General features: G+C 38.8%; 2 protein-coding genes and 2 pseudogenes across 2 annotated transcripts; 1 reads left to right on the top strand and 3 right to left on the bottom strand.

Annotated features, from left to right (window-relative positions):
• Positions 1-321: 321 nt before the first annotated feature.
• LOC131837531 (olfactory receptor 52B2-like) lies at positions 322-1277 on the top strand (annotated as a pseudogene).
• Positions 1278-14272: 12995 nt separating this feature from the next.
• LOC131821746 (olfactory receptor 56B34) lies at positions 14273-15238 on the bottom strand. Its single transcript, XM_059158049.1, has one exon. It carries the CDS (start codon positions 15236-15238, stop codon positions 14273-14275), a length of 966 nt encoding a protein of 321 aa, XP_059014032.1.
• A 1804-nt stretch (positions 15239-17042) lies between these two features.
• On the bottom strand, positions 17043-17583 carry LOC131837377 (large ribosomal subunit protein uL11-like; annotated as a pseudogene).
• A 7584-nt stretch (positions 17584-25167) lies between these two features.
• On the bottom strand, positions 25168-26132 carry LOC131821740 (olfactory receptor 56B34-like). The gene is given in 2 exon segments (XM_059158035.1): positions 25168-25550; positions 25553-26132. Coding segments are annotated over 2 exon segments (963 nt in total).
• Positions 26133-27905: the final 1773 nt, after the last annotated feature.

Below are 27905 nucleotides of genomic sequence, written 5' to 3'. Positions count from 1 at the left end.
GGGAGATAGGGAGCCAGTTGGTTAGGATGCAATTGCACCAGAACAAATGAAGAATGCTTAAAGCCAGAATAGGAACAAGTAAGTGAGAATGGGGAGGCATATATGGCTACTGGACATTGCTGAGGCATGACTAGGAACCTTTATTTATATTTGTGTTTGTAATGATAATGTAGGAAATAAAAGCACAATAATCTCTACTCTAAGTCAAGGCATTAGTGATTGATTTAATTATCTAATGTTCAACTTTTAGTGAAACTTATTGTTGGTTTTGCCCACTGATTCTCTTTATGTAGTCTTCATAGAGAGACTCCCAAAGCAGGCATGTTTGGTGCTAACTTCATCACCTTCCGCCGCACTGTGTTCACCCTACTTTGCATTCCGGGACTGGAGAACTATCACACCTGGCTTTCTCTCCTCTTTTGCCTTATGTACATCACTGCAGTATTGGGAAATGGAGCCCTTGACCTTGTTGTCTTCAGTGAACGCACCCTCCATGAATGCATGTATGTCTTCCTCTCCATGTTGGCTGGCACTGACATCCTGCTGTCTACCACCACCATTCCCAAGGCCCTGGCTGTATTTTGGTTTCATGCTGGGGAAATTGCATCTGATGCCTGCCTCACTCAGGTGTTTTTCATCCATTCTGCCTTTGTGACTGAGTTAGGTATCCTGTTTGCCATGGCATTTGACTGCTGTGTGGCCGTTTGTGCTCCCTTGAGATACACAGTCATCTTAGTTCCTATGGAAATTGGAAAAATGACTGACAATCTGGGGATGAAGCATTGGGACTATTTTCCCTATCATATTCTGGCTAAAGAGGCTGCCATACTTTCAAACTAATATCATCCCCCATTCATATGCTCACATGCACATTGGAGTGGACAGATTGGCCTGTGCTGACATCATTGTCAGTATCTGGTATGGCTTCTCCTTGCCAATGGCATCAGTTTTGGAAGATGTTGCACTCATTGGTATTTCCTACACTTTGATTCTCCAAGCTGTGTTTAGACTTCCTTCCCAGGATGCCTGGCACAAGGCTCTCAGAATATGTGGTTCCTACATTGGAGTCATTCTCCTCTTTTTATCCCATCCTGTTTTAATTTCTTGACCCATTAGTTTGGCAAGAATATCCCCCACCATGTCTACATCCTTCTGGCAAATCTCTGTGTGTTAATTCCCCACCCCCCACCATGCTTAATCCCATCATCTATGGAGCAAAACCCAAGCAAATCAGGGACAGTATGGCTCACATGTTATCTATTGTGGGGAGGTCTTGAAAAAGGTCATGTTTCTTTCACAATTTTCTCTTATCAGCAGGAGAAGAAAGAACTTAGCAACCAAGTTCTCAAGTGTAGGCACCTTAGTTCGCTGAAGCAGAAAGTACATAGTTTTGGAATAAAATGTGTCTGGATTCAAATCCTAGCTCCCTTATCTCCTGATTTTTCACCATAGTTAGGTTCTCACCTTTTGGAAATTTAGTCCTAACCTATAAAATGGAACCAACTGTACGTATGCTGTAATGGTTTTGTAAGGACTAAAATTTATAAACTACTTGGTACATTGCTCAGCACTTAGTGGGCACTCGATGTTAGCCATAATTCTAACTTGGAAGTTTATTACCAGAGGAGGATGTTTTAGATTTGATATATGTGAGATATCCAGTATTTCTGGAGGCTGGATGTGGAATCTAAAAAATCCAAACTTAGAGAAATAGTACAGTAGTGTTAACCAGGCATGGGGGTTGATGGATGGGGAGATGCTGGTGAAAGGATACAAACTTCTAGTTATAAGAAAATAAGTTCTGGGGATCTAATGCACAACATGGCAATTACAGCTCATTATACTGTATTATACACTTGAAAGTTGCTAATAGAATAGATCTTAATGTTCTCACCACTAAAAAGAAATGATAATTATGTGAATTGTGGGATGTAATAGAGGTGTTAGCTAACACTGTGGTGGCAATCATTCTGTATTGTATAAGTACATAAATCAACACATTGTACATCTCAAGCTTACACAGTGTTATATATCAATTATATCTGAATAAAGCTGGAGAGAATAACACTTGAGGGAGAGCCATTGTGGTTTTCTCTGTAGCCTGGAAATACAGTTTCTGAGTGTTATATTTAGAAATTTTGTCCACTGGAGAGTGACTGCCTAAAAATTTTGGAGAAGGATCTCTTTGGTTCAGTTGAAGTCATATGTTTACTCATATTCCAAAGGGTTGTGAGGAAGGAGTGGTGGTGCCTCCTTGTCAACCATATGAGTAGGGAGGACATTTTTCAGAAAAGCAGTTACTGAAAGCTGTCAGCTACTGTTATGTGGCAGATGAGAGGCAGAAAGGCAAAGGATCCAAATCTCTTGATTTTTAGAGACTTCTGTATTTAAGTGTATTTATGTGTTCACTGTCTATATTCCCTTTTAGAATGTAAACAGTATGGGGGCGAGGTCATGTCTTCATTGTTTATATTTTTTCTCCAGCATCTCACACTCAATCCAAAAGCCTCTGCCATTCTTTTTTATTTTTAATCCTTTTTTTTTTTAAGTATACTCTGCATGCAACATGGGGCTCTAACTCACAACCTCAAGATCAAGAGTCACATGCTCTACCAACAGAGCCAGCCAGGCACCCCAAAAGTCCTATCAGTCTTTCACCAAAGCATATAAAATAGTAAATAGGAGAGAAAGAAAGAGAAGAGAAGAGAGAGAAATATCTTATTGAAGATAGTTTATAGTTTTCTTTTTAAATTAATATTATTTCATGAGCATTTCTCCTTGTAATTATAAAGTCTTTTAAAAAGATATGTATTTATTTATTTATGAGAGAGAGAGAGAGAGAGAGAGACATAGAAAACAAAAAGCAAAATGGCATATATAAATCCAAACATATAAACAGTAACATCAAATGTGCAGGTACTGAACACTGCGATTGAAAGTACTCTTAAAAGTACAGTTTGAAATTTATAGTGTAAAAATATAAGCTATACAAACAAAAGTCATAAATATTCGAGTGACTATATTAATGTAAGATAAAACAGACTTTCAAACAAGTATTTCTAGAGTTATTTAATAATGCTAGAAGGACCAATACCTTAGAAAGTACATTATCTATAAATGTTTGGCACCTATCCATACAGACCCAAGTGTTTGTCTATGGATTTTTTTTTTTTTAATTTTTTATTTTTTATAAACATATATTTTTATCCCCAGGGGTACAGGTCTGTGAATCACCAGGTTTACACACTTCACAGCACTCACCAAATCACATACCCTCCCCAATGTCCATAATCCCACCCCCTTCTCCCAAACCCCCTCCCCCCCGGCAACCCTCAGTTTGTTTTGTGAGATTAAGAGTCACTTATGGTTTGTCTCCCTCCCAATCCCATCTTGTTTCATTTATTCTTCTTCTACCCACTTAAGCCTCCATGTTGTATCACCACTTCCTCATATCAGGGAGATCATATGATAGTTGTCTTTCTCTGCTTGACTTATTTCGCTAAGCATGATACGCTCTAGTTCCATCCATGTTGTTGCAAATGGCAAGATTTCATTTCTTTTGATGGCTGCATAGTATTCCATTGTGTATATATACCACATCTTCTTGATCCATTCATCTGTTGATGGACATCTAGGTTCTTTCCATAGTTTGGCTATTGTGGACATTGCTGCTATAAACATTCGGGTGCATGTGCCCCTTTGGATCACTAAATTTGTATATTTAGGGTAAATACCCAATAGTGCAATTGCTGGGTCATAGGGCAGTTCTATTTTCAACATTTTGAGGAACCTCCATGCTGTTTTCCAGAGTGGCTGCACCAGCTTGCATTCCCACCAACAGTGTAGGAGGGTTCCCCTTTCTCCGCATCCTCGCCAGCATCTGTCATTTCCTGACTTGTTGATTTTAGCCATTCTGACTGGTGTGAGGTGATATCTCATTGTGGTTTTGATTTGTATTTCCCTGATGCCGAGTGATATGGAGCACTTTTTCATGTGTCTGTTCGCCATCCGGATGTCTTCTTTGCAGAAATGTCTGTTCATGTCCTCTGCCCATTTCTTGATTGGATTATTTGTTCTTTGGGTGTTGAGTTTGCTAAGTTCTTTATAGATTCTGGACACTAGTCCTTTATCTGATATGTCGTTTGCAAATATCTTCTCCCATTCTGTCAGTTGTCTTTTGATTTTGTTAACTGTTTCCTTTGCTGTGCAAAAGCCCCAAGTGTTTGAAGCAAAATCTTACATAATTGATTCTTAAACCATGTTTTAGTTATTTTCTTAGCTAGTACCTTATATACTTTATATCATTTTTTAAATTTATATTTATTTATTTTCAGCATAACAGTATTCATTGTCTTTGTACCACACCCAGTGCTCCATGCAATCCATGCCCTCTCTAATACCCACCACCTGGTTCCCAACCTCCCACCCCCCCATCACTTAAAACCCCTCAGATTGTTTTTCAGTATCCATAGTCTCTCATGGTTCACCTCCCCTTCCAATTTCCCCAAACTCCCTTCTCATAAGTCCCCATGTCCAGCATGCTATTTGTTATGCTCCACTAATAAATGAAACTGTATGATAATTGACTCTCTCTGCTTGACTTATTTCACTCAGCATAATCTGCTCCAGTACCGTCCATGTTGCTACAAAAGTTGGGTACTCATCCTTTCTGATGGAGACACAATACTCCATAGTGTATATGGACCACATCTTCCTTATCCATTCGTCCGTTGAAGGGCATCTTGGTTCTTTCCACAGTTTGGTGACCGTGGCCATTGCTGCTATAAACATTGGGGTACAGATGGCCCTTCTTTTCACTACATCTGTATCTGTGGGGTAAATACCCAGTAGTGCAATTGCAGGGTCATAGGGAAGTTCTATTTTTAATTTCTTGAGGAATCTCCACACTGTTCTCCAAAGAGGCTGCACCAAATTGCATTCTCACCAACAGTGGAAGAGAGTTCCCCTTTCCCCACATCCCCTCCAACACATATTGTTTCCTATCTTTCTAATTTTGGCCATTCTAACTGGTGTAAGGTGATATCTCAATGTGGTTTTGATTTGAATCTCCCTGATGGCTAGTGATGATGAATATTTTTTCATGTGTCTGATAGCCATTTGTATGTCTTCACTGGAGATGTGTCTGTTCATATCTTCTGCCCATTTCTTGATATGATTATCTGTTTTGTGTGTGTTGAGTTTGAGGAGTTCTTTATAGACCCTGGATATCAACCTTTTGTCTGTACTGGCATTTGCAAATATCTTCTTCCATTCCATGAGTTGCCTCTTTGTTTTCTTGACTGTTTCTATATCTTTCTGTTTTAAAAAAAATTAATTAATTTATTTTCAGAAAAACTGTATTCATTATTTTTTCACCACACCCCGTGCTCCATGCAATCCATGCCCTCTCTAATACCCACCACCTGGTACCCCAACCTACCACCCCCCGCCACTTCAAACCCCGCAGATTGTTTTTCAGAGTCCATAGTCTCTCATAATTCACCTCCCCTTCCAATATACCCCAGCTCCCTTCTCCTCTCTAACACCCCTTGTCCTCCATGATATTTGTTATGCTCCACAAATAAGTGAAACCATATGATAATTGACTCTTTCTGCTTGACTTATTTCACTCAGCATAATCTCTTCCAGTCCCGTCCATGTTGCTACAAAAGTTGGGTATTCATCCTTTCTGATGGAGGCATAATACTCCATAGTGTATATGGACCACATCTTCCTTATCCATTCGTCCATTGAAGGGCATCTTGGTTCTTTCCATAGTTTGGTGACCGTGGCCATTGCTGCTATAACATTAGGTTACAGATGGCCCTTTTTTTCAAGACATCTGTATCTTTGGGGTAAATACCCAGTAGTGCAATTGCAGGGTCATAGGGAAGTTCTATTTCTTGAGGAATCTCCACACTGTTCTCCAAATTGGCTGCACCAACCTGCATTCCCACTAACAGTGTAAGAGGGTTCCCCTTTCTCCACATCCTCTCCAACACATGTTGTTTCCTGTTTTGTTAATTTTGGCCATTCTAACTGGTGTAAGGTGATATCTCAATGTGGTTTTAATTTGAATCTCCCTGAGGGCTAATGATGATGAACATTTTTTCATGTGTTTGATAGCCATTTGTATATCTTGATTGGAGAAGTGTCTGTTCATATCTTCTTCCCATTTTTTGATATGTTTGCCTGTTTCGTGTGGGTTGAGTTTGAGGAGTTCATTATAGATCCTGGATATCAACCTTTGGTCTGTACTGTCATTTGCAAATATCTTCTCCCATTCCGTGGGTTGCCTCTTTGTTTTTTTGACTGTTTCCTTTGCTTTGCAAAAGCTTTTGATTTTGATGAAGTCCCAAAAGTTTATTTTTGCTTTTGTTTCCTTTGCTTTTGGAGACATATCTTGAAAGAAGTTGCTGTGGCTGATATCAGAGAGATTACTGCCTATGTTCTCTTCTAGGATTCTGATGGATTCCTGTCTCACGTTGAGATCTTTCATATATTTTGAGTTGATCTCTGTGTATGGTGTAAGAGAATGGTTGAGTTTCATTCTTCTACATATAGCTGTCCAGTTTTCCCAGCACCATTTATTGAAGAGACTGTCTTTTTCCCACTGTATATTTTTTCCTGTTTTGTCGAAGATTAATTGACCATAGAGTTGAGTGTCCATATCTGGGCTCTCTACTCTGTTCCACTGGTCTATGTGTCTGTTTTTATGCCAGTACCATGCTGTCTTGGTGATCACAGCTTTGTAATAAAGCTTGAAATCAGGTAACGTGATGTCCCCAGCTTTATTTTTGTTTTTCAACATTTCCTTAGCAATTCGGGGTCTCTTCTGTTTCCATACAAATTTTTGGATTATTTGCTCCAGCTCTTTGAAGAATACTGGTGGAATTTTGATCGGAATGGCATTAAAAGTATAGATTGCTCTAGACAGTAGAGACATTTTAGCAATGTTTATTCTTCTCACCAAGAGCATGGAATAGTCTTCCATCTTTTTGTGTCTTCTTCAATTTCTTTCATGAGTGTTCTGTAATTCCTTGAGTACAGATCCTTTACCTCTTTGGTTAGGTTTATTCCCAGGTATCTTATGGTTCTTGGTGCTATAGTAAATGAAATCAATTCTCTAATTTTCCTTTCTGTATTTTCATTGTTAGTGTATAAGAAAGCCACTGATTTCTGCACATTGACTTTGTATCCTGCCATGTTGCTGAATTGCTGTATGAGTTCTAGTAGTTTGGGGGTGGAGTCTTTTGGGTTTTCCATATAAAGAATCATGTCATCTGCAAAGAGAGAGTTTGACTTCTTCATTGCCAATTTGGATACCTTTTATTTCTCTTTGTTGTCTGATTGCTGTTGCTAGGACTTCTAATACTATGTTGAACAAGAGTGGTGAAAGTGGGCATCCTTGTCGTGTTCCTGATCTCAACGGGAAGGCTGCAAGCTTTTCCCATTGAGGATGATATTTGCTTTGGGTATTTCATAGATGGATTTGATGAGGTTCAGGAATGTTCCCTCTTTCCCTATACTTTGAAGCGTTTTAATCAGGAATGGATGCTGGATTTTGTCAAATGCTTTTTTTGCATCAATTGAGAGGACCATGTGGTTCTTCTCTCTTCTTATATTAATTTATTGTATCACATTGATTGATTTGCGAATGTTGAACCATTCTTGTAGCCCAGGGATGAATCCCACCTGATTATGGTGGATAATCTTTTTAATGTGTTGTTGGATCCTGTTGGCTAGGATCTTGTTGAGAATCTTAGCATCCATATTCATCAGTGATATTGGTCTAAACTTCTCCTTTTTGGTAGGGTCTTTGCCTGGTTTGGGGATCAGGATAATGCTGGCTTCATAGAAAGAGTCTGGAAGTTTTCCTTCTGCTTCAATTTTTTTTTTTAGGTTCTTTTTTTTTAATATAATTTTTTATTTTTTATAAACATATATTTTTATCCCCAGGGGTACAGGTCTGTGAATCACCAGGTTTACACACTTCACAGCACTCACCAAAACACATACCCTCCCCACTTCAATTTTTTGAAACAGCTTCAGGAGAATAGGTGTTATTTCTTCTTTGAAAGTTTGGTAGAATTCCCCAGGGAATCCGTCAGGTCCTGGGCTCTTGTTTTTTGGGAGGTTTTTGATCACTGCTTCAATCTCATTATTAGATATCGATCTGTTCAGGTTGTTGATTTCTTCCTGGTTCAATTTTGGTAGTTTATAGTTTTCTAGGAATGCATCCATTTCATCTAGGTTGCTAAGCTTATTGGCATATAACTGTTGATAATAACTTCTGGTGATTGTTTCTACTTCCTTTGTGTTCGCTGTGATCTCTCCCTTTTCATTCATAATTTTATGAATTTGGGCTTTCTTTCTTTTCTTTTGGTTTAGTGTGGCCAATGGTTATCGATCATATTGATTCTTTCAAAAAACCAGCTTCTAGTTTCATTGATACGTTCTACTGTATCTCTGGTTTCTACCTCATTGATCTCAGCTCTAATCTTGATGATTTCCCTTCTTATGTGTGGAGTTGGTTTGATTTCTTGTTTATTCTCCAGTTATTTAAGGTGTAGAGACAGCTGCTGTGTTTTGGATTTTTCAATTTTTTTGAGGGAGGCTTGGATGGCTATGTATTTCCCCCTTAGGACCGCCTTTGCTGTATCCCATAGGTTTGGGACCGAAGTGTCTTCATTGTCATTGGTTTCTATGAATTGTTTCAGTTCTTCTTTGATCTCCTGGTTGATCCAAGCATTCTTAACCAAGGTGATCTTTAGCTTCCAGGTGTTTGAGTTCCTTCTGAACTTTTCTTTGTGATTGAGCTCCTGTTTCAAAGCATTGTGATCTGAGAATATGCAGGGAATAATCTCAGTCTTTTGGTATCGGTTGAGTCCTGATTTGTGACCCCATATGTGGTCTATTCTGGAGAAGGTTCCATGTGCACTTGAGAAGAATGAGTATTCTGTTGTTTTAGGGTGGAATGTTCTGTATACATCTATGAGGCCCATCTGGTCCAATGTGTCATTCAATGCTCTTGTTTCTTTATTGATTTTCTGCTTCGATGATGTCTATTTCTGAGAGAGGCATGTTAAGATCTCCTATGATTAGTGTATTCATATCAATATGACTCTTTTTTTTTTTTTAAAGATTTTATTTATTTATTTGACAGAGAGAAATCACAGGTAAGCAGAGAGGCAGGCAGAGAGAGGAGGAAGCAGGCTTCTCGCGGAGCAGAGAGCCCGATGCGGGGCTCGATCCCAGGACCCTGGGATCATGACCTGATCCGAAAGCAGAGGCTTTAACCCACTGAGCCACCCAGGCGCCCCAACTCTTTGTTTTGATTAACAGTTTTCTTATATAATTGGCTGCTCCCATATTGGGGGCATAGATATTTACAATGTTAGATCATCTTGGTGGATAGTCCCTTTAAAGATTATATAGTGTCCTTCTGTATCTCTGACTTCAGTCTTTAGTTTAAGATCTAATTTATCTGATATGAGAATTGCTACCCCAGTCTTCTTTTGGGGCCCATTGGCATGATAAATGCTTCTCCATTCCTTCACTTTCAGTCTGGGTGTATCTTTAGGATCCAAGTGGTTCTCTTGTAGATAACATATGGATGGGTCCTGTTGTTTTATCCAATCTGCAACCCTTGCCATTTTATGGGCACATTTAGGCCATTCACATTGAGAGTGATTATTGATAGATACGTTTTTATTGACATCGTGTTACCTCTGAAGTCTTTCTTTCTGTAGATTGTCTCTATATTTCTGTTCAATGCTATTCTTAGGATTTTCCCTTTTTTATAGAACCCCCTTAATATTTCCTGCAGTGCCGGCTTGGTGGTTGCATAGTCTTTTAAGCCTTGCTGGTCTTGGAAATTCTTTATCTCTCCATCCATTTTGAACATCAGTCTTGCTGGATAAAGTATTCTTGGTTGATTCCCACAATATTGCCCCCCCCCCCCACATTCCTTTGCTCTTTGGAGTGCTTTCAACCAGTCTCCAAATTAATGCTGGTCCCCAGACGCAGGGCACTCTCCCTTGTGTTAGGGATATTACTTTCCAACCGGTCACCTCCGGTGGCTCCCTCCCCCTTTTGTTTATCTTCTGATATCAGTCACTGTTCCCACTCTGCTTTACCTGCCCACTGACGTCTTCTGCCCCTGTAGAGATCCAGACGTGTATAATTCTGATCTCAGGCTGATTTCATGGGTGAATGGAGTTCTTTGGTACATACTCAGCTCACTTTAGGGTATAGGTTGAAAAGGTGCCTCCTCCTAATTCCCCGCCATCTTGTCCCCCCCCACTTTATATCTTTATACTCTTTTTAATCATAATTTACATGAATAAAAACTTGATTCTGATAAAATATAAGAACTTTGTTTTAATATATCTACATTACTTCCTCCTTTGTTATCACTATTGCATAAATATTGTATCTATATGTGTTACAAACCCACCAACAGAGTGTTGTTGTTATTGCTCTTATAGTCTTATCTTTTAAAAAACTTTTGAGAGAGAAAAAAACAAAATATATTTTATACAGTCATTATATTTACCTACATATTTAACGTTCTTATTTTCTCCATTTCTTCCTATGGATTCAACATACTGTTTGGTGTTACTTACTTTCCTCTGTGATTTTCTTTAGTATTTCCTATAAGGCAAGTCTGCTGGCAATGAATTTTATCAGCCTTTTTTTTTTTTTTTTCTGTCTATGATAGTGTTTATTTGCCTTTATGTTTTGAGGGCTAATTTTGCTGGATATAGAATTCTTGGTTTATACCAAGAATGGTCAGAACTTGAGATATGTCATGTTATTCTCTTCTAGCCTCTAGGAGTTATCATTTGTAATGTGTGTTTGCTTGTGATGAGTTATTTTTCTCTTGCTGGTTTCAAAATTTTTCTCTTTGTCTTTAGTAGGCTGACTCTTATGTGTGTAGATTAAAGAGATATAGGTCTCTTTGTTTTTACCATAATTGGGACTCTGATGTTCTTTGATATGTAGATTATTGTTTTTTCATAAATTGTTCCTACCTATATTTCTTTAATACATTTTTCTGCCCCATCCTTGCTTTCTCTTCTCCTTCTGAGAATTGCATTTTGTCTATGTTGGTATATTTGTTGTATTACAGGGCTCTGAGTCTCTGTTCATTTTTTTAAATCATTATTTTTTCTCTTTGTACTTCAGATTGTATACTTTCCTTTGATTTATTTTCAAGTTCACTGGGTTTATTTGTTTTGTTTTGTTTTTCTTTCCTGCCCTCTCAGATCTGCTGTTGAGCCTGTTAATGAGTTGTTCCTTCCATCCCAGTTATCATACTTTTCAACTCCAGAAATTCCATTTGATTAATATGTATAGTTTCTATCTCTTTATTGAGATTCTCTGTTTGTACAGTCACTGTCCTCATATTTTTCTCTAATTCTTTAAGTGTGGTTCCATTTTATTGTTTGAACATGTTTATAATGGCTGCTCTGAATCCTGTTTTCGAGAAACACAGTATCTAGGTCTGCTGAGAGTTTTGATGACTGCTGCCTCCCCCCACCCCCATAGGTCATACTTTCTTCTTTCTCTACATGTCTCCTGCTTAAAAAACAACTTTTTAAAACTAGGCATTTTAAATATCTTTTCTGATTCTCCCAAACCCCACGTAAGTGTTGTTGCTATTTTGTTTTGAGTGGCTTTTCCTGGCATCTCTCTCACAGCTTTCACCTGACTTCTCTCCTCAGATATTTTTAAACTTAACATTTTACTGTTAAGTCTAGAATTTAATGGGTTTCCCTGTGTCTGCGTAGCTTAGTGGGCTACCAGTGATTTACCAGAGTTTGTGTCTAAATACCTTGAGCTAGTAAGAGTTGTCTCTTCTGCTGTGGATCTGTGTTCAGCTTGGGAAGCACATCCAAAGTTCAGGCGGTTTTCAGATCTGCCCCTGCTTTAATTTTCCTTTGTTTTTTTTTTTTTTTAAGTGTCTTCTCATGTGTACTCAGCTTCTGGACAGGTTAGGATGTGTGGAGAGTTTGGGTTCTCCTTGTTTTCCCTTGAATGTCTGTATAAACTTCCAGTCAGCTGGACATGTGTGAAGAGCTTATTAAACCCTCTAAATTTCTCTCACCTTTGGCCAGTCTCCCAGTCTGGGGCTAAATTCAACCAGAACATCATCCTCTGGCTAGGATGACTGCAGGGTTTCCCCATTCAACACTGGATATGAGTTTTCCACTCTTCATTCCAAATCAAGTCAGCCCCTTCCAGTAGTGAAGCTATTGATTTTTTTTTAATATAATTTTTTATTTTTTATAAACATATATTTTTATCCCCAGGGGTACAGGTCTGTGAATCACCAGGTTTACACACTTCACAGCACTCACCAAAGCACATAGCCTCCCCAATGTCCATAATCCCACCCCCTTCTCCCAAACCCCCTCCCCCCAGCAACCCGAAGCTATTGATTTTATGCCCAGTCTCCCTCTGGTGAAACTGTCATACTGACCAAGCTAGCTTTGGAGGAAGTTAGACGGGAGCCACCCCAGGCAAGAGCAACAGAATCATGTCCCTTCTAGCTGACATTCAGCTACTGTTCAATAAATTTTGTCTCTCAGTTTGTCGTTGGTGTTCAGAACCATGATATGAGTATTTCTGATAATTATTTCTAATTTTATAGAAGAAGATTTATGACCTCTCCAAACCATTTTGTACTGTCTAAAAATTCCTTTGTGGTAAGATGAACACATTTCCTCAGTATTATGTTTGGCCAAGCATTCTCCATACTCAGACTCCCAAATTGACAACCCTTTAGCTAGCACTTACATGCTTAGTCTTATGACAAATACTCTTCCCACAGAGTTGGAAAGACTAAGTCAGAGAGAGTCCCACCCTCAGCCATGTGGGGACCTGTGAGCATACTACTACCTGTAGGGATTCCAGATAAAATATAGGTCACCAAGTTAAGTTTGAATTTCAAATAAACAATGACTAATTTTTTAAAATATGAATAGATACCAAATATTGCATGACACATACTTTTACTAAAAAATTATTTGCTATTTATCTGAAAATAAAACAACTGACATTTGCTGAAACTGGCAACTATCCCTTATCCATCTGGATTTTGACACTGGTCCTAGGACATTGGTTTTACTTCCTCCCAGTACTCTCTCTTTATCTCTCTTTCTTTTTCACTCTCTTCTCTTCTGGTGAGATTTCTCTTTATGGTATTTTATATGATCTTTGATGCAGAGAAGATCTAGAATCTGTTGGGATCATCATCCACTCTTTGGGAAAAATCACATTATATTAAAATCCAAAATGAAAGGTTATGGAGTCAGGTAATCTCATTACTTTTCTTCCAGAAAGATTCTTTGGCTTCTCCATATATAGTGAGAGAGATCAAGCTTTGTGAAATCACAAAATAGTTTATGTTACATTCTTCCATATACAATTAATTTTTATTGTAGTGATTTCTAGAAGAAGGAAAATCTGCTGCCTTTAGTGTTAGACAAACATCTGGCAACATTAAAAAAACAGAAACTTATTGTACATACTACTGTTTTACTCTTTTGAGTATACAAAAGAGTATACTTTACTCTTTTGAAGTATACAATTCAGTGGTTTTTAGTATATTCATAGAAATGTGCAACTATCACAATTACGTAATTCCAGAACACTTTCATCCCCACAAAATAAATGTTATCCTTTAGTAGTCATCGCCATTCCTCCACACTCAACATCCCCAGCCTCTGACAAACATTAATCTACTTTCTGTCTCTATGGATTTGCCTATTACACACGATTCCTATAAATAAAATTATACAATATATGATCTCTTAAGTCTGGCTTCTTTCAATTAACATAATGTTTTAAAGGTTCATTCACATTGTAGCATGTGTCAGTACTTCATTCCTTTTTTGTTTTGTTTTGTTTTTAACTTCATTCCTTTTTATTGTTGGGATAATATTCCAAAATATGGATATACCTCATTTTATTTGTTCATTCATCAGCTGATGCATGTTTGAGTTATTTCCATGACTGTAACTTTTAAATGTAAATTGCTTCCCTTAAAAACGATGTGTATAGTTCCACTTAGTCAGGAACTACCTCTCATATTTATTTTGTTTGCAACATTTTTATTTCTAGACAGTTTGAATTTTTGTTCACGTGTTAGCTAAAAAATGATATTTCCTAATGAGAGAGGGAAATTGGACTGCAACTTGGGTCTGTTGGTTTTCAAAACCTGTGCTCTTTTGTAATATGACATATCACATTCTTCAAGATTGTGTCATTTTTGGGACACATTCTTATCTAACTCAAACACCCTCTGGAAGCCTACTCTGAGTTCCTGGGCCCTAAGAGCATATACCATGGGGTTGAGAGCTGGAGGGATGACAATGTTGAGCACATTTAGAAGAACAGGGAAGATGGGAACTGCTTTTCCTGCCAGATGGGCTATAGACACTACGACAATGGTTGTGTAGAAGAAGAGGATTAGGATGAGATGAGAACTGCAGGTGCTCAGAGCCTTGACTATTGCCTCAGTGGAGTTCAGCCTCAGCACAGAGCGAAAGATCAGAACATAGGAAATAAAGACTAGAACCATGTCACTTCCACCAAGGACCCATGCCAAAGCCAACTGATAAAACCTATTAATGGTAATATCATCACAGGCCAAACCAGTGACCCCTGGGTTGGAGCACATGCAGTGCTCAATTTCATTCCTGGAGCAGTAGTGTCTCTGGGCAGCCAGTATAGGCACTGGGATGGTCAACAGCACATTCCTAAGCACCATGAACACTGTGGCTTTTACCACAAAAGCTTCAGTAACTATGGAGGAGTACTGAAGTGGGTGGCAGATAGCTACATATCTATCCACAGCCATGCAGAGGAAGATGCCTGACTCCATGCTAATAAAACAGTGAACAGCATAAATTTGAGTAAAGCACTCAGGGAGGCTAATGGCCTTGACATCAAACCAGAAGATGGCCAGAATCTTGGGCATGATGGTAGTAGCCAAGCCAATGTCCACTATAGCCAGGATACTAAGGAACTGATACATGGGCTGATGCAGGTTATGCTCATGGTGAACAGTGATCACAATGAGAGTGTTGGCACCAAGAGCTAAGAAGTATATCAGAGCCAGTGGCAGAGAGAGCCAGTGCTGCCATTCGTGAATGCCTGGGAGCCCCATCAAAATGAAGTTAGACACTTGAAATCTTGAGCTGTTGGGTGCGTTCTGGGAGATATCCATATCTTGTGGAATCTGAATTGGTAGTGTCTGCCTGTAGATCCAGGGAAACAAAAAGGAAGCTTGGTTAAGTGTCCAGCTGAGATTCAGATTTAATTTAAAGATTTAAGATTCACTCATAGTCCCTTTCGTCAAGATAATAATACACCATGTCCCTTGTCTGTGGAAAATATTCAGAAGAGAGTAACAGAGATGGCCAACATGAGCCCTAAGAGGAAGATACAGAAGAAGCAAAGTCAGAGGGGAATCATTTACAGGCTTATGTCAATCAGTGGCATTTTTCTACCTGGAGCAAGAGGGTATAGACAAAGCGGGAGACAAAGTCATGAATATTTTGATTTCTCAGGAGTTAAACTAAGGACAGAATAGATACAGCCCTTCTTGGAGGTCCTCCAAGGAAGAACAAGAAATCAAACCAGGAATTATCATAACGGTTTTGTTTTGAATAGGGTTTAGATGTTTAAAAAAAAATCTTTTGAAAGAGGACTTTTTCAAATTTGAGGAAATTGAAGTTCACAGAAGTTAAGTGATTTATTTGAGGCTATAGTTTTAAATGATAAATGCACTGGAACTAAAAATCCTAGTATTCTGTATTTAGCTACTATGCAAATTTTGTTAAACTATTCCTGATGGCTTAGTAAAAATGGTTCTTTTAATGTATAACCCCTTTTCCCTTTTTGATTATAAAAGTTAAATTGAAAACATATTAAAACCTAATTTTTCAATTTATTGATTTTTAAATACAAGATACATAAGATGATTAAATTAGTAACAACTTTCCTAGCACTTCCAGATTTTAGTAGAACTTTTTCAAGAGCATTATTTTAAAAAGTGGATAATACCATGTATTTCCTTAAATGAATTTTAACATATACTAGATTTAATTTTCATAATTTCTGTATATATTTTGACATTTAAATATTTAGATAATTATACTTAAGTGAAATCAGTGTTTGCCATAACTTTTTGTAACAGTACCTCCCCATTTGTGAGGTCTTTATTTTTATTCAAATCTTGCTTGGCGGTAGAACATTTTAAAGTTATTTTAACAGCAAGGGAAAATGGGCAGTAAATCTTGAGTGAATAAGAAAATCATCTTCAGAATTTTGATTATTATTCTCATTGCTCTTTTTTCCTGTTTTTAATGGTTCATTACAAAAATGTAACTCATTTATCTTGAATGGATTTTGATCTATAATGGGAGGAATATATTTATATTGTTTTATTTTTCTTCAAATAGCAAAACAGTTCTTTTAGTTTCTTTTCCCATGACTTCTAACTCCTCCTTTTGTTTGCAGTAAGTTTTTATATTTTTTCTGTTTCACTTTTCTATCTGTGCATTGTGGTACTACCATAGTGAGCAAAACTTCTCTAGATTTATAAGAGATTTTGAGGTGGAAATGCTGGGGTTTGGAGTGAATTGTCAAGAAAGGATTTCTGAGACATCTTTGGTGCAAAAGTGTTGTTTTATTAAAGCACAGGGACAGGACCTATGGGCAGGAAGAGCTGCACTGGAGTTGTGAGGGGTGGCAGATTATATACTTTCAAGTTGGGAGGGGGATGAGGGATAGTGTAAGTCTCTGAATTTTAGAAGTGAGGTTTCTAGGACCTTGAGGGGCTAGCTATTGTTAGGAAAAGGTGATTTATTACTGTCTAATAAAATCTTAGTTATGGGACCCTTCAGATGTATATCAGTGGGCCATATGCTTGGAGGATGATTGCCAACATGTATCTTGAAGGACAGGAGAAATTTCCAAAGGAATTTTTTTTCTGGTTGTCAAATGATCCTTTATTAAAATATTTTCCTTTATAGTTTTTCACTAGCCAGGCATTCCACTGCACCACTCTGATGCCATCTAGGATGTCATGATGGTCATGGCCATCAACATGGCAGCATATAGACTGGGCAGTCCCCAGGATCTCTTTAATGGTTCCAGAGAATTCTCTGGCTAAAAATCAGTGCCCTATCTGCCAGGCAATACTGACAATCTCATCAAAAGTGGTATTTCCACTGTGCTTACTGTTTTTCTCCTTCATTCTATCTCTTGATGATTCCTTGAGGGCTTTGATAATTAGGACAGAGGCAGAAGGTACTGCTTCAATCTGGGCTTGTCTATTCTGAATGGTCAGTTTTACTGTCATCCTCAGACCCTTCCAGTCACTAGGAGGGATGTCATCACCAACGCTTTTTGAAGACAGACCCAGGAGGTTGATCTTCAGGGCCAGAGAGATGTGGCATCAACTTCGCCACTGGTGCACATCAGAAATATAAGTTTGATCTCATTGGGGTTGAATGTGGGTGGCATGGTTGAGGCGGCTGGTGTCTGATAAACCAGGATTCAGGATGACTGAAGTCAATTGTACCTCTGCCTACTCTGAGCCAAAAGACCAAAGTTCAAAGGAATTTTTATATGTAATAGTAGACTTACAGGATCCTGGAGGTTGGGATGATGTTAAGGTAAGATTGTCTTTTGCCCTTGGCAATGTGTTAACATCAAGGCAGTTGAGTTCCTAGACAAAGGTTACTCTGCCTGTCTTAAGGACTTGTCAATGGGCTGTAAGTTGTAGGGAATTCAATTTTTTTCTTTTGTCTTTGTTCCCCACATCAATTTGACATATATAGATCTTTTATTCACTCAATATTTTACATTTAAAATTTTAAAACTCTTATGTTTAGCCTGCTAGCAACACTGTAAATTCTTTTTTTGGTCAAAAAAAAAAACACCCCAATTTAATTTTGATCCTATAAAATATGAAAACTAATTTATGAACATTAACACATTCTATATCTTGGCTATTGTAAATAATGCTGAAATAAACATGGAGTGTATATGTATATATTTTTTGAATCAGTGTTTTTATTTTCCTGGATAAATACCTGAAGTATTTGTAAAATGAAGTATTTGTAAAACACAAAAGCCAGCACCATTCTCAATGAAGAATATTTTATTAAATCAACCAATGGGGGAAAAATGAGATTGGCTGGCAGCACTGTTTTATGTTGTTCTGATTAAAACAAAGCAGAAAAACATAAATGAGAGCTATATTTGGAAAAGAGAGCTCCAAATTATATTTATAACACTAGTGAGGTCTTACTAGAAAATCAAAGAGAAAAAAATGAAGAAGGATTTATAGTGAACAATAAGATAGTGAAGTTAATCCAAAGCAAAATAGATATCAGCAAGTTTCAAATGTACTAGCAACAATTAATTAGAAAATAAACTCTAGAGGGGCACCTCAGTGGCGCAATCAGTTCCACCCAAAGTGGAATTGATAGATCCTATAGTAGTTCTATTTTTAATTAAAGTTTTTTTTCTTTTATTCAGCAATTTGATTTTTTTTAAGCTTTTATTTATTTATTTGTCAGAGAGAGAGGGAGAACACAAGTAGGCAGAGTGGCAGGCAGAGTCAGAGAGAGAAGCAGTCTCCCTGGTAAACAAGGAGCCTGATGAGGGACTTGATCCCAGAACCCTGGGATCATGACCTGAGCCAAAGGCAGATGCTTAACTGACTGAGCCACCTAGGCATCCCTGATTTGTCTTTACTTAAATTTAATATACATCTATCACTAAAAGCTATTATTTAATGTCTCAACATTTCAAACTTTATTTACTTAATTATTTGTTAAAGATTTTATTTATTTGTCAGAGAGAGAGAAAGAGCACAAGCAGAGGGAGAAGCAGACTTCCTGCTGAGCAAGGAGCCTAATGTAGGACTTGATCCCAGGACCCTAAGATCAGGACCTGAGTTGAAGGCAGATGCTTAATCAACTGAGCCACCTAGGCATCCCAACACTTCAAAATTAAAAAACAAAACAAAAAACCCCAAACTGTCTTCCCTCCATATTTGAAGTTTTATTAGTGGATTTTTTCCCTAGGGTTTCTTTTCTTTCTTTTTTTAAAAATTTTATTTATTGAGATCATGACCTTACCTGAAATCAAAAGTTGGACATGCAACTGATTGCACCACTGAGGTGCCCCTCTAGAGTTTATTTTCTAATTAATTGTTGCTAGTACATTTGAAACTTGCTGATATCTATTTTGCTTTGGATTAACTTCACTATTTTATTGCTCACTATAAATCCTTCTTCATTTTTTTCCTCTTTGATTTTCTAGTAAGACCTCACTAGTGTTATAAATGTGATAATTTGGAGCTCTCTTTTCCAAATATAGCTCTCATTTATGTTTTTCTGCTTTGTTTTAATCAGAACAACATAAAACAGTGCTACCAGCCAATCTCATTTTTCCCCCATTGGTTGATTTAATAAAATATTCTACATTGAGAATGGCGTTGGCTTTTATGTTTTACAAATAAAACCAATTAAGAATGTGTTTTATATACTGCAATAGTTCCAGATCATTGAAGAACTGAGAGTCATGATTCATAATATCCTTTAATTTTGGGGATCTTTGCCTTATAATTTATCATTCAAGAATCACTTAGCTTGGTCGTTTACTCACCAAAGCTTTACTGAGCAGCTCCTGTGTGCCTGACACTGTGGCAACCAAGGGGTTTTCTTTGCACATTCCCCTGGCTGGAGAGCCCCACTGTCTGCAATATAGCCATGTCAGAACTCAGCCACAAATTCCCAGATTAGAGCTCTTAACCTCTGCCCAGATGAAGAGACTGTTGGAAGGTAAAGAAAGGCAAGTTGAGAAATCCAAGGACAGTGAGCCAGATTCATAGACAGGGACAGAATCCTGAGAGGAGAACTGTCTCCACTGATTCCCCTCCCAGAGTCCATGATAGTGGCTGATTTACTTACTACTGCAGGAGTAAGAAGATGCCTCCCAGGCTGGTTCGTCCTTCTGGGCTACTTCCCTTCTCCTGGCTGCTGCTGCTTATGCTGGGCCTTTTGTTGCTCAGAGCAGATGTGTCCCTTTCCTACCACTCCTGGGGTTTTGGATGTGAATCACAGGTCTGAAATCACCTGGTTTTGGTTTGACACCCACCCCAACCTGGGCTCACCCCATGGCACTCCTCATTGCCATCTGGCTGCCCCTGGAGCAGATGTCTCACTCCAACAAGAGGTTCCCCAGTGACTTGGAGGCCTGTCTTGGCTGCTCTGGGAACAAACCTAGTCCAAGGACATGGGCCCAGGAGGTGGACAGCTCTGCCAGGTTGAACTGTCAGAAGAAAGTGTGTTGGCCCTTTTTGTCTAAACTTGGTTTCCTCCCCACTCACTCTAGCAAGTAGTCAGTTCTGATGTAATGGAATGCAGGAGTTCTTCAAAATCACTGTGCTATGCAAAACTCCACATGAGAAGCCACAGGATTTATGAGGAAAATGGAATTAGGAATGTAATACTCAGAAATGTTACCAGTGACACATGAAAAAGATAGAGAACTAGGATAAACCTAGCAGATTTTGACACATGTTAAATGGTTAAGGAAATACAAATACTGTAATGAAGACAATACTTTACTTTGAGAAGGACATGAAATTCGACTGTGAAAGTGGGTGGAAGGGCTGTAGCTTATGAGCTTATGGTGAAGTGGTAAAAAGAGCTTTGTCTGAACTCAGAAAGTTGTGATTGAGGGTAGGAATCTGGTGGGTGTTAGGAGTGTGTGTGTGTGTGTGTGTGTGTGTGTGTGTGTGTGTTATATCCTAGGATGCTCACACCCAGCTTGATGCAGTTTTCTGTGTTTGGATTGCACAAAGGCAAAGGTGAAATCTGGTTATCCTCCAATTGTTTTGTAATGTATCAAACCAAGTGATATAACAGAAGGGACTGTATCCTCCGTACCCTGTGTCCACAGTCTTCCACTCTCCTGAATCTTCTACCTCAATGTTTGAGGATTCCAAGGACTGATTCCAAGGACTCCACAGAATATCTCTTCTGTACACACTTCTGCCTGGGTCTTTCCATGGCACTTCTCAGTCATACCCTGTATCCCCAGCATCTATCTTTCCCTGACTCAGTCTCTTGTAAGAGTCATCTTTGTATATTGCTCTCAATTCCTCACCTTTATACTTATAACTAAGAATCCTATCCTACTGTTATATTGAAACTGGTTTTGCTAATGACTTCCATATTGCCTAATTGAATGAGCGTTGCAGTAGATAGAGTACTAATAGGGAACAGATGGCCCACTCAAATTAGAGTAATTTGAAAAACTTCTTAATTGAAGTATAATTGACATATAATGTTATATTAGTTTATATGTTGGGTGATGATTGGGAGGAGGCCAGTGGCAAGGTGGTTAAAGAATTCAGCTGAGGCAGAACAATGGAGATAGAAGTTTATTGACTACACAGCAAAGGAGATGTGGACAGGATAGCAGAGGACTGTCTGCAAGGATGTGGTGGATGGGGGCTTTTTACTTTTATTTTATTTTTTTAAAATTTATTTTTTATTTATTTTTAGCATAACAGTATTCATTATTTTTTCACCACACCCAGTGCTCCATGCAATCCATGCCCTCTATATTACCCACCACCTCGTACCCCAACCTCCCCCCCCCCCGCCACTTCAAACCCCACAGATTGTTTTTTAGAGTCCATAGTCTCTCATGGTGGATGGGGGTTTTTTAAAAAGGGGTTAAAATAAGTTGGTATGGCAATGTGTGGAATTCTCCCCTTTTTGGTGACTGTGCTTGATTGTAAATAGCTCATTGTTCAGTTAGGGTCTATGGATATATTTTTTTTTTTTTTTTTTTTTGAGGTCGGTGGCTTGGTGGGACTGTCTGTATTTAGCCAAGTAGTCACTGTGGGACCTTTCTCTTTTGCTCAACCCTGTTTACCTAAAAGCAGCCTCTACAAAGATCATTGTTAAAAACAGGTGAAAAGCACATGGCCCAATTCTGCCTTGTCTATAGATATAACATAGAACTGCTATCTAACTCATTCTGTTAAAAGAAAGATAATTTTTTGAATTTTAATGGCCTCAGTTTCTCAGTCCTGGTCTCTCATTCTGTGATTCCTAAGGGATATATATTTTGGTCACTCAGGTGACCAAAAGAGTTTTTCCTGTGTATTTGGTCTTCATCCATTGTTCCCAGCTCAAGGCCCCTAAAACCCTTAGAATTTCCTGTGGTAAGGGAGCTAAAGGTTGCTTTTGTTATGTTAATGAGGTGACTTTTGGGATGTCCTTCTGTAATCTGAGGGTGGGCCCACATCTGGGGAAGGGTGGGGTGGGGGTGGTGGGAACTGGAGGCTGAGTCAGCAAATGGCCAATGACTTAGTCAGTTATGACTGTGTAATGGAATCCCCACAAAAAATCCCTGGGTTCAGATCTCTTCCCAGCTGGTGAATGTAAGGGCCTATTCAGCCAGAGTGATTCCATCCGGTTAAGCAATGACTTTGAATGACTTTGTTGTTTATACAGTAAAACTTAAACTTTCCCTGTCTCCCCCTCCCCCCAAGTCCCCGAAACCAGTCCCAGGTAACAAAGCCCAAATACAAGGATGGGTCAGGCCAGGTGGAGGTATCCAATCAATGGGGGCGCAAACTCTCTCCCTAGCTACCAACGAGTATGGGCCCCATCCTTTGGGTGCTTTTTGGGCACCAATTCTGACCAAGGTGATAGGCTAGTTCAAATATCTACTAGGGTAAATTGTAATCCAATTGATTCAACTGGTCACTTATGTGTGACCTAGCATGACTGTGCAGCTTTCTCTGTGTGTTATAATTTCACTGGCCACCTGTGCATGGCCAGGTCCAACCACATGGCCTTTGTCATTAAAAGCTAGTCTGTAAGGCAGAGAGAGGTCGCCTCTTTGCAAGAGATGGCCCTGGCTGGTCAGTCTGATTCTCAGTGCTTGGCATGAAATAAACCTTTGCTTGACCTTCACTTTTTATCATTCTCGTTCCTTTGACCATGGACCCAACAGTGAACACATGTTGATATGGGGAGAGTGTTGTGCCTGGAGAGGGCACAGAAGCTCTGTGCCCTAATGATGTGAAACATTGGGGTTCAGGAGTGAATGGTCAAGAAAAAATTCTTGAGATGTCTTTGGTGCAAAAACGATTTTATTAAAGCAATGGGACAGGACATGTGCACAAAAAGAGCTGCACTGGGGTTGTAAGAAGTGGCTGATTATATGCTTTCAAGTTGGGAAGGGGTTGGGGATAGCATAAGTCTAAGGAATTTGGAAGCAAGGTTTCTAGGACCTTGAGGAGCTAGCTGTTGTTAGGAAAAGGTCATTTACTACGTTCTAGTAAATCTTTAGTCATGAGACCCTTCAGATGTGTATCAGTGGGCTATATGCTTGGAAGAAGATTGCTAACATACATCCTGGGGTGTAGAAAGAAAGGAAGTTTCCAAAGAGATTTTTATATGTTAAAGAAGACTTACAGGATCCTGAAAATCTAGGCTAATGTCAAGCCAAAGTTGTCTTTGCCTCTAACAAAGTATAACATCAATTCCTGGAGGAAGGTCACTGACCCCTCACGCCCCACCCCTGCCCCAACATGTCTCAAGTACTTGTCAATGGTCTGTAAGGTAAAAGGAATTTTATTTTATTTTTTTTTTTTTTTTGCTTTGTTGTTCACATCACTTAACACATACGTTGCACTGCTTCTCCTCCATCTGGCTATTTCTGACATAACTTTTTATAATAAACTGGAGATCTAGCTCAAAAAATATTTCTCTGAGTTCTGTGAGCTGCCATAGCAAATTAATGGAACTTGAGAAAGAGGTCCTGGAAATCTCTGATCATAGCAAGTTTGTCAGAAGTACAGGTCACAACCTGGACTTGTGACTGCTGTCTGAAACCGAAGGAAGGGTCATTGTGATGTGGTTTTGTAATTATAGGTGATGTTCGGTGGGTTGGAGTCTGGAGCCAATGTCCAAGAAAGAATTCTTGAGCCATCTTTGGTGTAAAATGGTGGTTTATTAAAGCACAGGGACAGGACCTGTGGGCAAAAAGAGCTGTTGCCTGGCTTGTGAGGGATGCTTGATTATATACTATGGGGTTGGGGGGGTAAGGAAAAAGGGAGATTTCTGAAAGAAATTTTATATACTAAAGAAGACTCAAAAAAAAAAAAAAAAAGAAGACTCACAGGATACTGGAGGTTTTTCCCTTCTAGCAAGGCATTAACATTAAGATAGTTGGGAGATTCCTGGAAGAATGTCACACAGGTCTCACCCAAGAATGGAGGGGGGAAGGTTGCAGGGTGTCCCCTTATGCTTTGTCTTCAGCCAGCGTTCTGCTCTCCCATCATTTGGAATCTCCAGTCTGTATCTGGTTGGGCAGGAGCACAGGCTGGACAGTCTAGGCCTTACAACTAGGCATCTGAAGCAGAGGGTAGGGTAAAGGCAGTGTTGTAGGACTGAACCCTTAACCTGTGAAATCTGATGCTGTTTCCCAGTAGTAGTGTTAGAATTGGGTCCAATTCTCAGACACACGGCTGTATGTATGTGTGTGTGTGTGCATGTGTGTGTGTGTGTGATGAGGGGTAACTAATAGGGTTATCTAGAGTGACTCTATAGCATTTAAAATGTACTGTATTTTCTATTAGACAGGAAAATTGCTGCCAACTTTTAAATGGAATTTTCTTTTATTAATGGAGAAGTGATTTACAATTTCCTTTAGTTAAATATCATTCCTTTTTTTTTATCATCTTAATTTCTCTTTTTAAAAGTTAGTAGTGAGTTTTAATAGAGAGAAGTGTGTTCTAACCTCACTCTGCAACTTCCCATTTGACCTTGGGCAAGTTTCTCAACTTTCTTACTTCATCTGCAAAATATATAAATAACAATTGTACTTGTTTCATAGGGTTATTATGCAATTATATGAGTTAATATTTGTGAAATGTTTTGAACAGTGCCTGGCACTTAGTATACGCTGTACCAAATAGGTGAATTAATATGAATTGATATTCCTAACAATTGGAAGACATGCAATCTTTCTTAACCCAGGGCTGTTACACTCTAAAGCCTGTGCTCTTTCTGTAACACCAGTTATAGAACACTGCCATTTAAAGTTGGCTCACTTCCTGGACATGTTGTCGCCCAAACCAAGCACCTTCTGGAAGCCTACTCTCAGCTCCTGGGTCTGGAGGGCATACACCATGGGGTTAAAGGCTGGGGGCATGACATTGTGTAGCACATTGAAGAGAGCAGGGATGACAGGGAGCTTTCTTCCTGCCAGCTGGGTGACAGATACAACAATAGCAGCTGTGTAGAAAAAGAGAATGAGGATGAGATGGGAGCTGCAGGTACTCAGGGCCTTTGATGTTGCTTCAGCAGAGTTCAGCCTCATCACGGAGCGAATAATCAAAGCATAGGAAGCAAACACCAGACCCATGTCACTCCCCGCTATAACCCATACCAACACCAACTGGTAAAATCTGTTAATCGTGATGTCATCCAGGCCAGACTGGTGACCCCCAAATTAGAGCACAGGCAGTGGTCAATTTCATTCCTGGAGCAGTAGTGTCGCTGGGCAGCCAGTACAGGCACTGGGATGGTCAAGAGGCAATTCCTGAGCACCATGGACAGTGTGGCTTTGATCACAAAAGCCTCAGTGACTATGGAGGGGTACCGAAGTGGGTAGCAGATGGCTACATATCTATCGACAGCCATGCAGAGGAAGATGCCTGACTCCATGCCCATAAAAGAGTGGATGGCATAGATCTGAGCAAAGCACTCAGGAAGGCTGATGGCCTTGGCCTCAAACCATAGAATGGCCAGTATCTTGGGCATGATGGTGGTAGCCAGGCCAATGTCCACTATAGCCAAGATACCAAGGAGCCAGTACATGGGCTGGTGCAGAGAAGGCTCATGTTGGATGGTGATTAAGATGAGGATGTTGGTACCAAGAGCTAAGATGTAGAGCAGAGCCAGAGGCAGGGAGAGCCAGTGCTGCCACTCGTGAATGCCTGGGAGCCCCATGAGGATGAACTCAGTCACTTGGAAACTGGAGCTATTGTTTATGCTCAAGGTGGTATCCATATCGTGGGATGTCTTCTCAGCATCTATCTGTGAATTAAGGGGAAATAAGCATAGGCTATGGTAAGCTCAGCTGAGGCTCAAAATTTGTGTAGATGTAGAAGATTTATCCTTTATAACTCAAGAAGTCCTTTTTAAGATAATGTATTCTCAACCCACTTGGACCCCTGAGAAAAGTTTGGATAAGAACAATAGAAGAGCCAAAATATATTCTAACATAAAAATTTTTAGCAGAATAAAAGTGAAGATTTATTGGCTTTGTTTTCTGGAAATTCTGGGTAGATGTGTGTGTGTGTGTGTGTATGTGTGTGTGTGTGTAATGCAGACACATAGCAGAAGACTTGTACCTTATAAAGAACCCAAATTTAGAGGGCAGAGGTGTTTTCTCCATTGTTGGGGATCTTCACGAAGAAACCAAGCAACCACAGGGAGAACCTGACCATGTTTTTCTTTTAAACAATGCCTGTAGTTGACAAATGATATCTCCACAAAAATCAAGTCATTTAATCTTCACCCAGCAGGGGTTGGTATTTACACATAAAGATACAGAGGTTGAATGATTTGTCTAGATAAGAATCATTTCTGAAAACACTAATAAGTGAGAAAACTTGAGCAAAAATTAATCTCTGGCATCAAATCCTGGCTAAAAGGTTAATATCTGTAGGGATATCAGTATTTCATCTTCTGATTATGAAAGTAATTTAAAGACATACATAAAGCTATATTTTAGTTTTATTAGTAAAAGATTTAGGGAGAGAAAATTACCACCAGACTTCCCAACACTTTCAGAGTTGTGTGTGGTATAGGTTTAAAGCAGTAGGCATTTATCACACACGTTTAGACCATTTCATTTAAGTGATTTTGCAGCTTATTATTGGTCCTTTATATGCTCTGTCCTCCTTATTCTCACAGTCTCAGTTTTGTTCACTCTTGAACTATTGTAGACTATTTTCAAAAATTTGTATCAAAAAGCATACAGGCATTATGGTTTTGTAAAACTTTAATACCTGAGAATTCTTTTTTTTTTTAACCTTTATTTGTAATACCTTCCCTTGTCAAATATTTAGGTATCAATATTGCCTTTCCAAATCTTTATCTTTGCTTCATTGATGGCATTAAGTATAAGAGAAGCCTCCATCCCTCACTGCCTCTGTGAAGAATGAATGACCATGCCTTTTATAATTATAATAAACATACAGTACTCATAAAACTGAAAAATAAAAACAAAAAATTAAACAGTAGCACTTTTAGAAAACAAACTTTCTTAACAGAAGTTAAGAAAAGTAACTATAAATCAAAATCCCAACAAGCAAAGGTAATGGTTTTTAACGTTTTAGGATATTTAACTTTCAGCACTTTTTTGCTGAAAGATAATGTTTTATAAAGTTTCATGTAAGTGGAATTCTTCATCCTGCACTTTTTCTTAGAACATGTAAATTTCTTTTTTTTAATTAAAGATTTATTTATTTATTTATTTATTTCACAGAGAGAGAGAGAGAGAGATACCACAAGTAGGCAGAGAGGCAGGCAGAGAGAGGGGAAAGCTGAGCAGAGAGCCCGATGTGGGGCTCGATCCCAGGACCCTGAGACCATGACCTGAGCTGAAGGCAGAGACTTAACCCACTGAGCCACCCAGGCGCCCTCTCCATAAAATTCTTGAATTTCTTAAATTTATATGAAAAAATTCATATACATTTATATTATTCTGAGGAGAGGAACTGTTCAGCTTTCAGTAAAATTCTCAAAATATTCTATTATTCAACCAAAACACAGCTA

The sequence above is a fragment of the Mustela lutreola genome, chromosome 1, assembly GCF_030435805.1.
Source record: "Mustela lutreola isolate mMusLut2 chromosome 1, mMusLut2.pri, whole genome shotgun sequence".
In the NCBI taxonomy this organism is placed as follows: Eukaryota; Metazoa; Chordata; class Mammalia; order Carnivora; family Mustelidae; genus Mustela; species Mustela lutreola.
The sequence above is the reverse complement of the archived record's forward strand: the minus strand, read 5'-3'. Positions and strand labels throughout refer to the sequence as shown.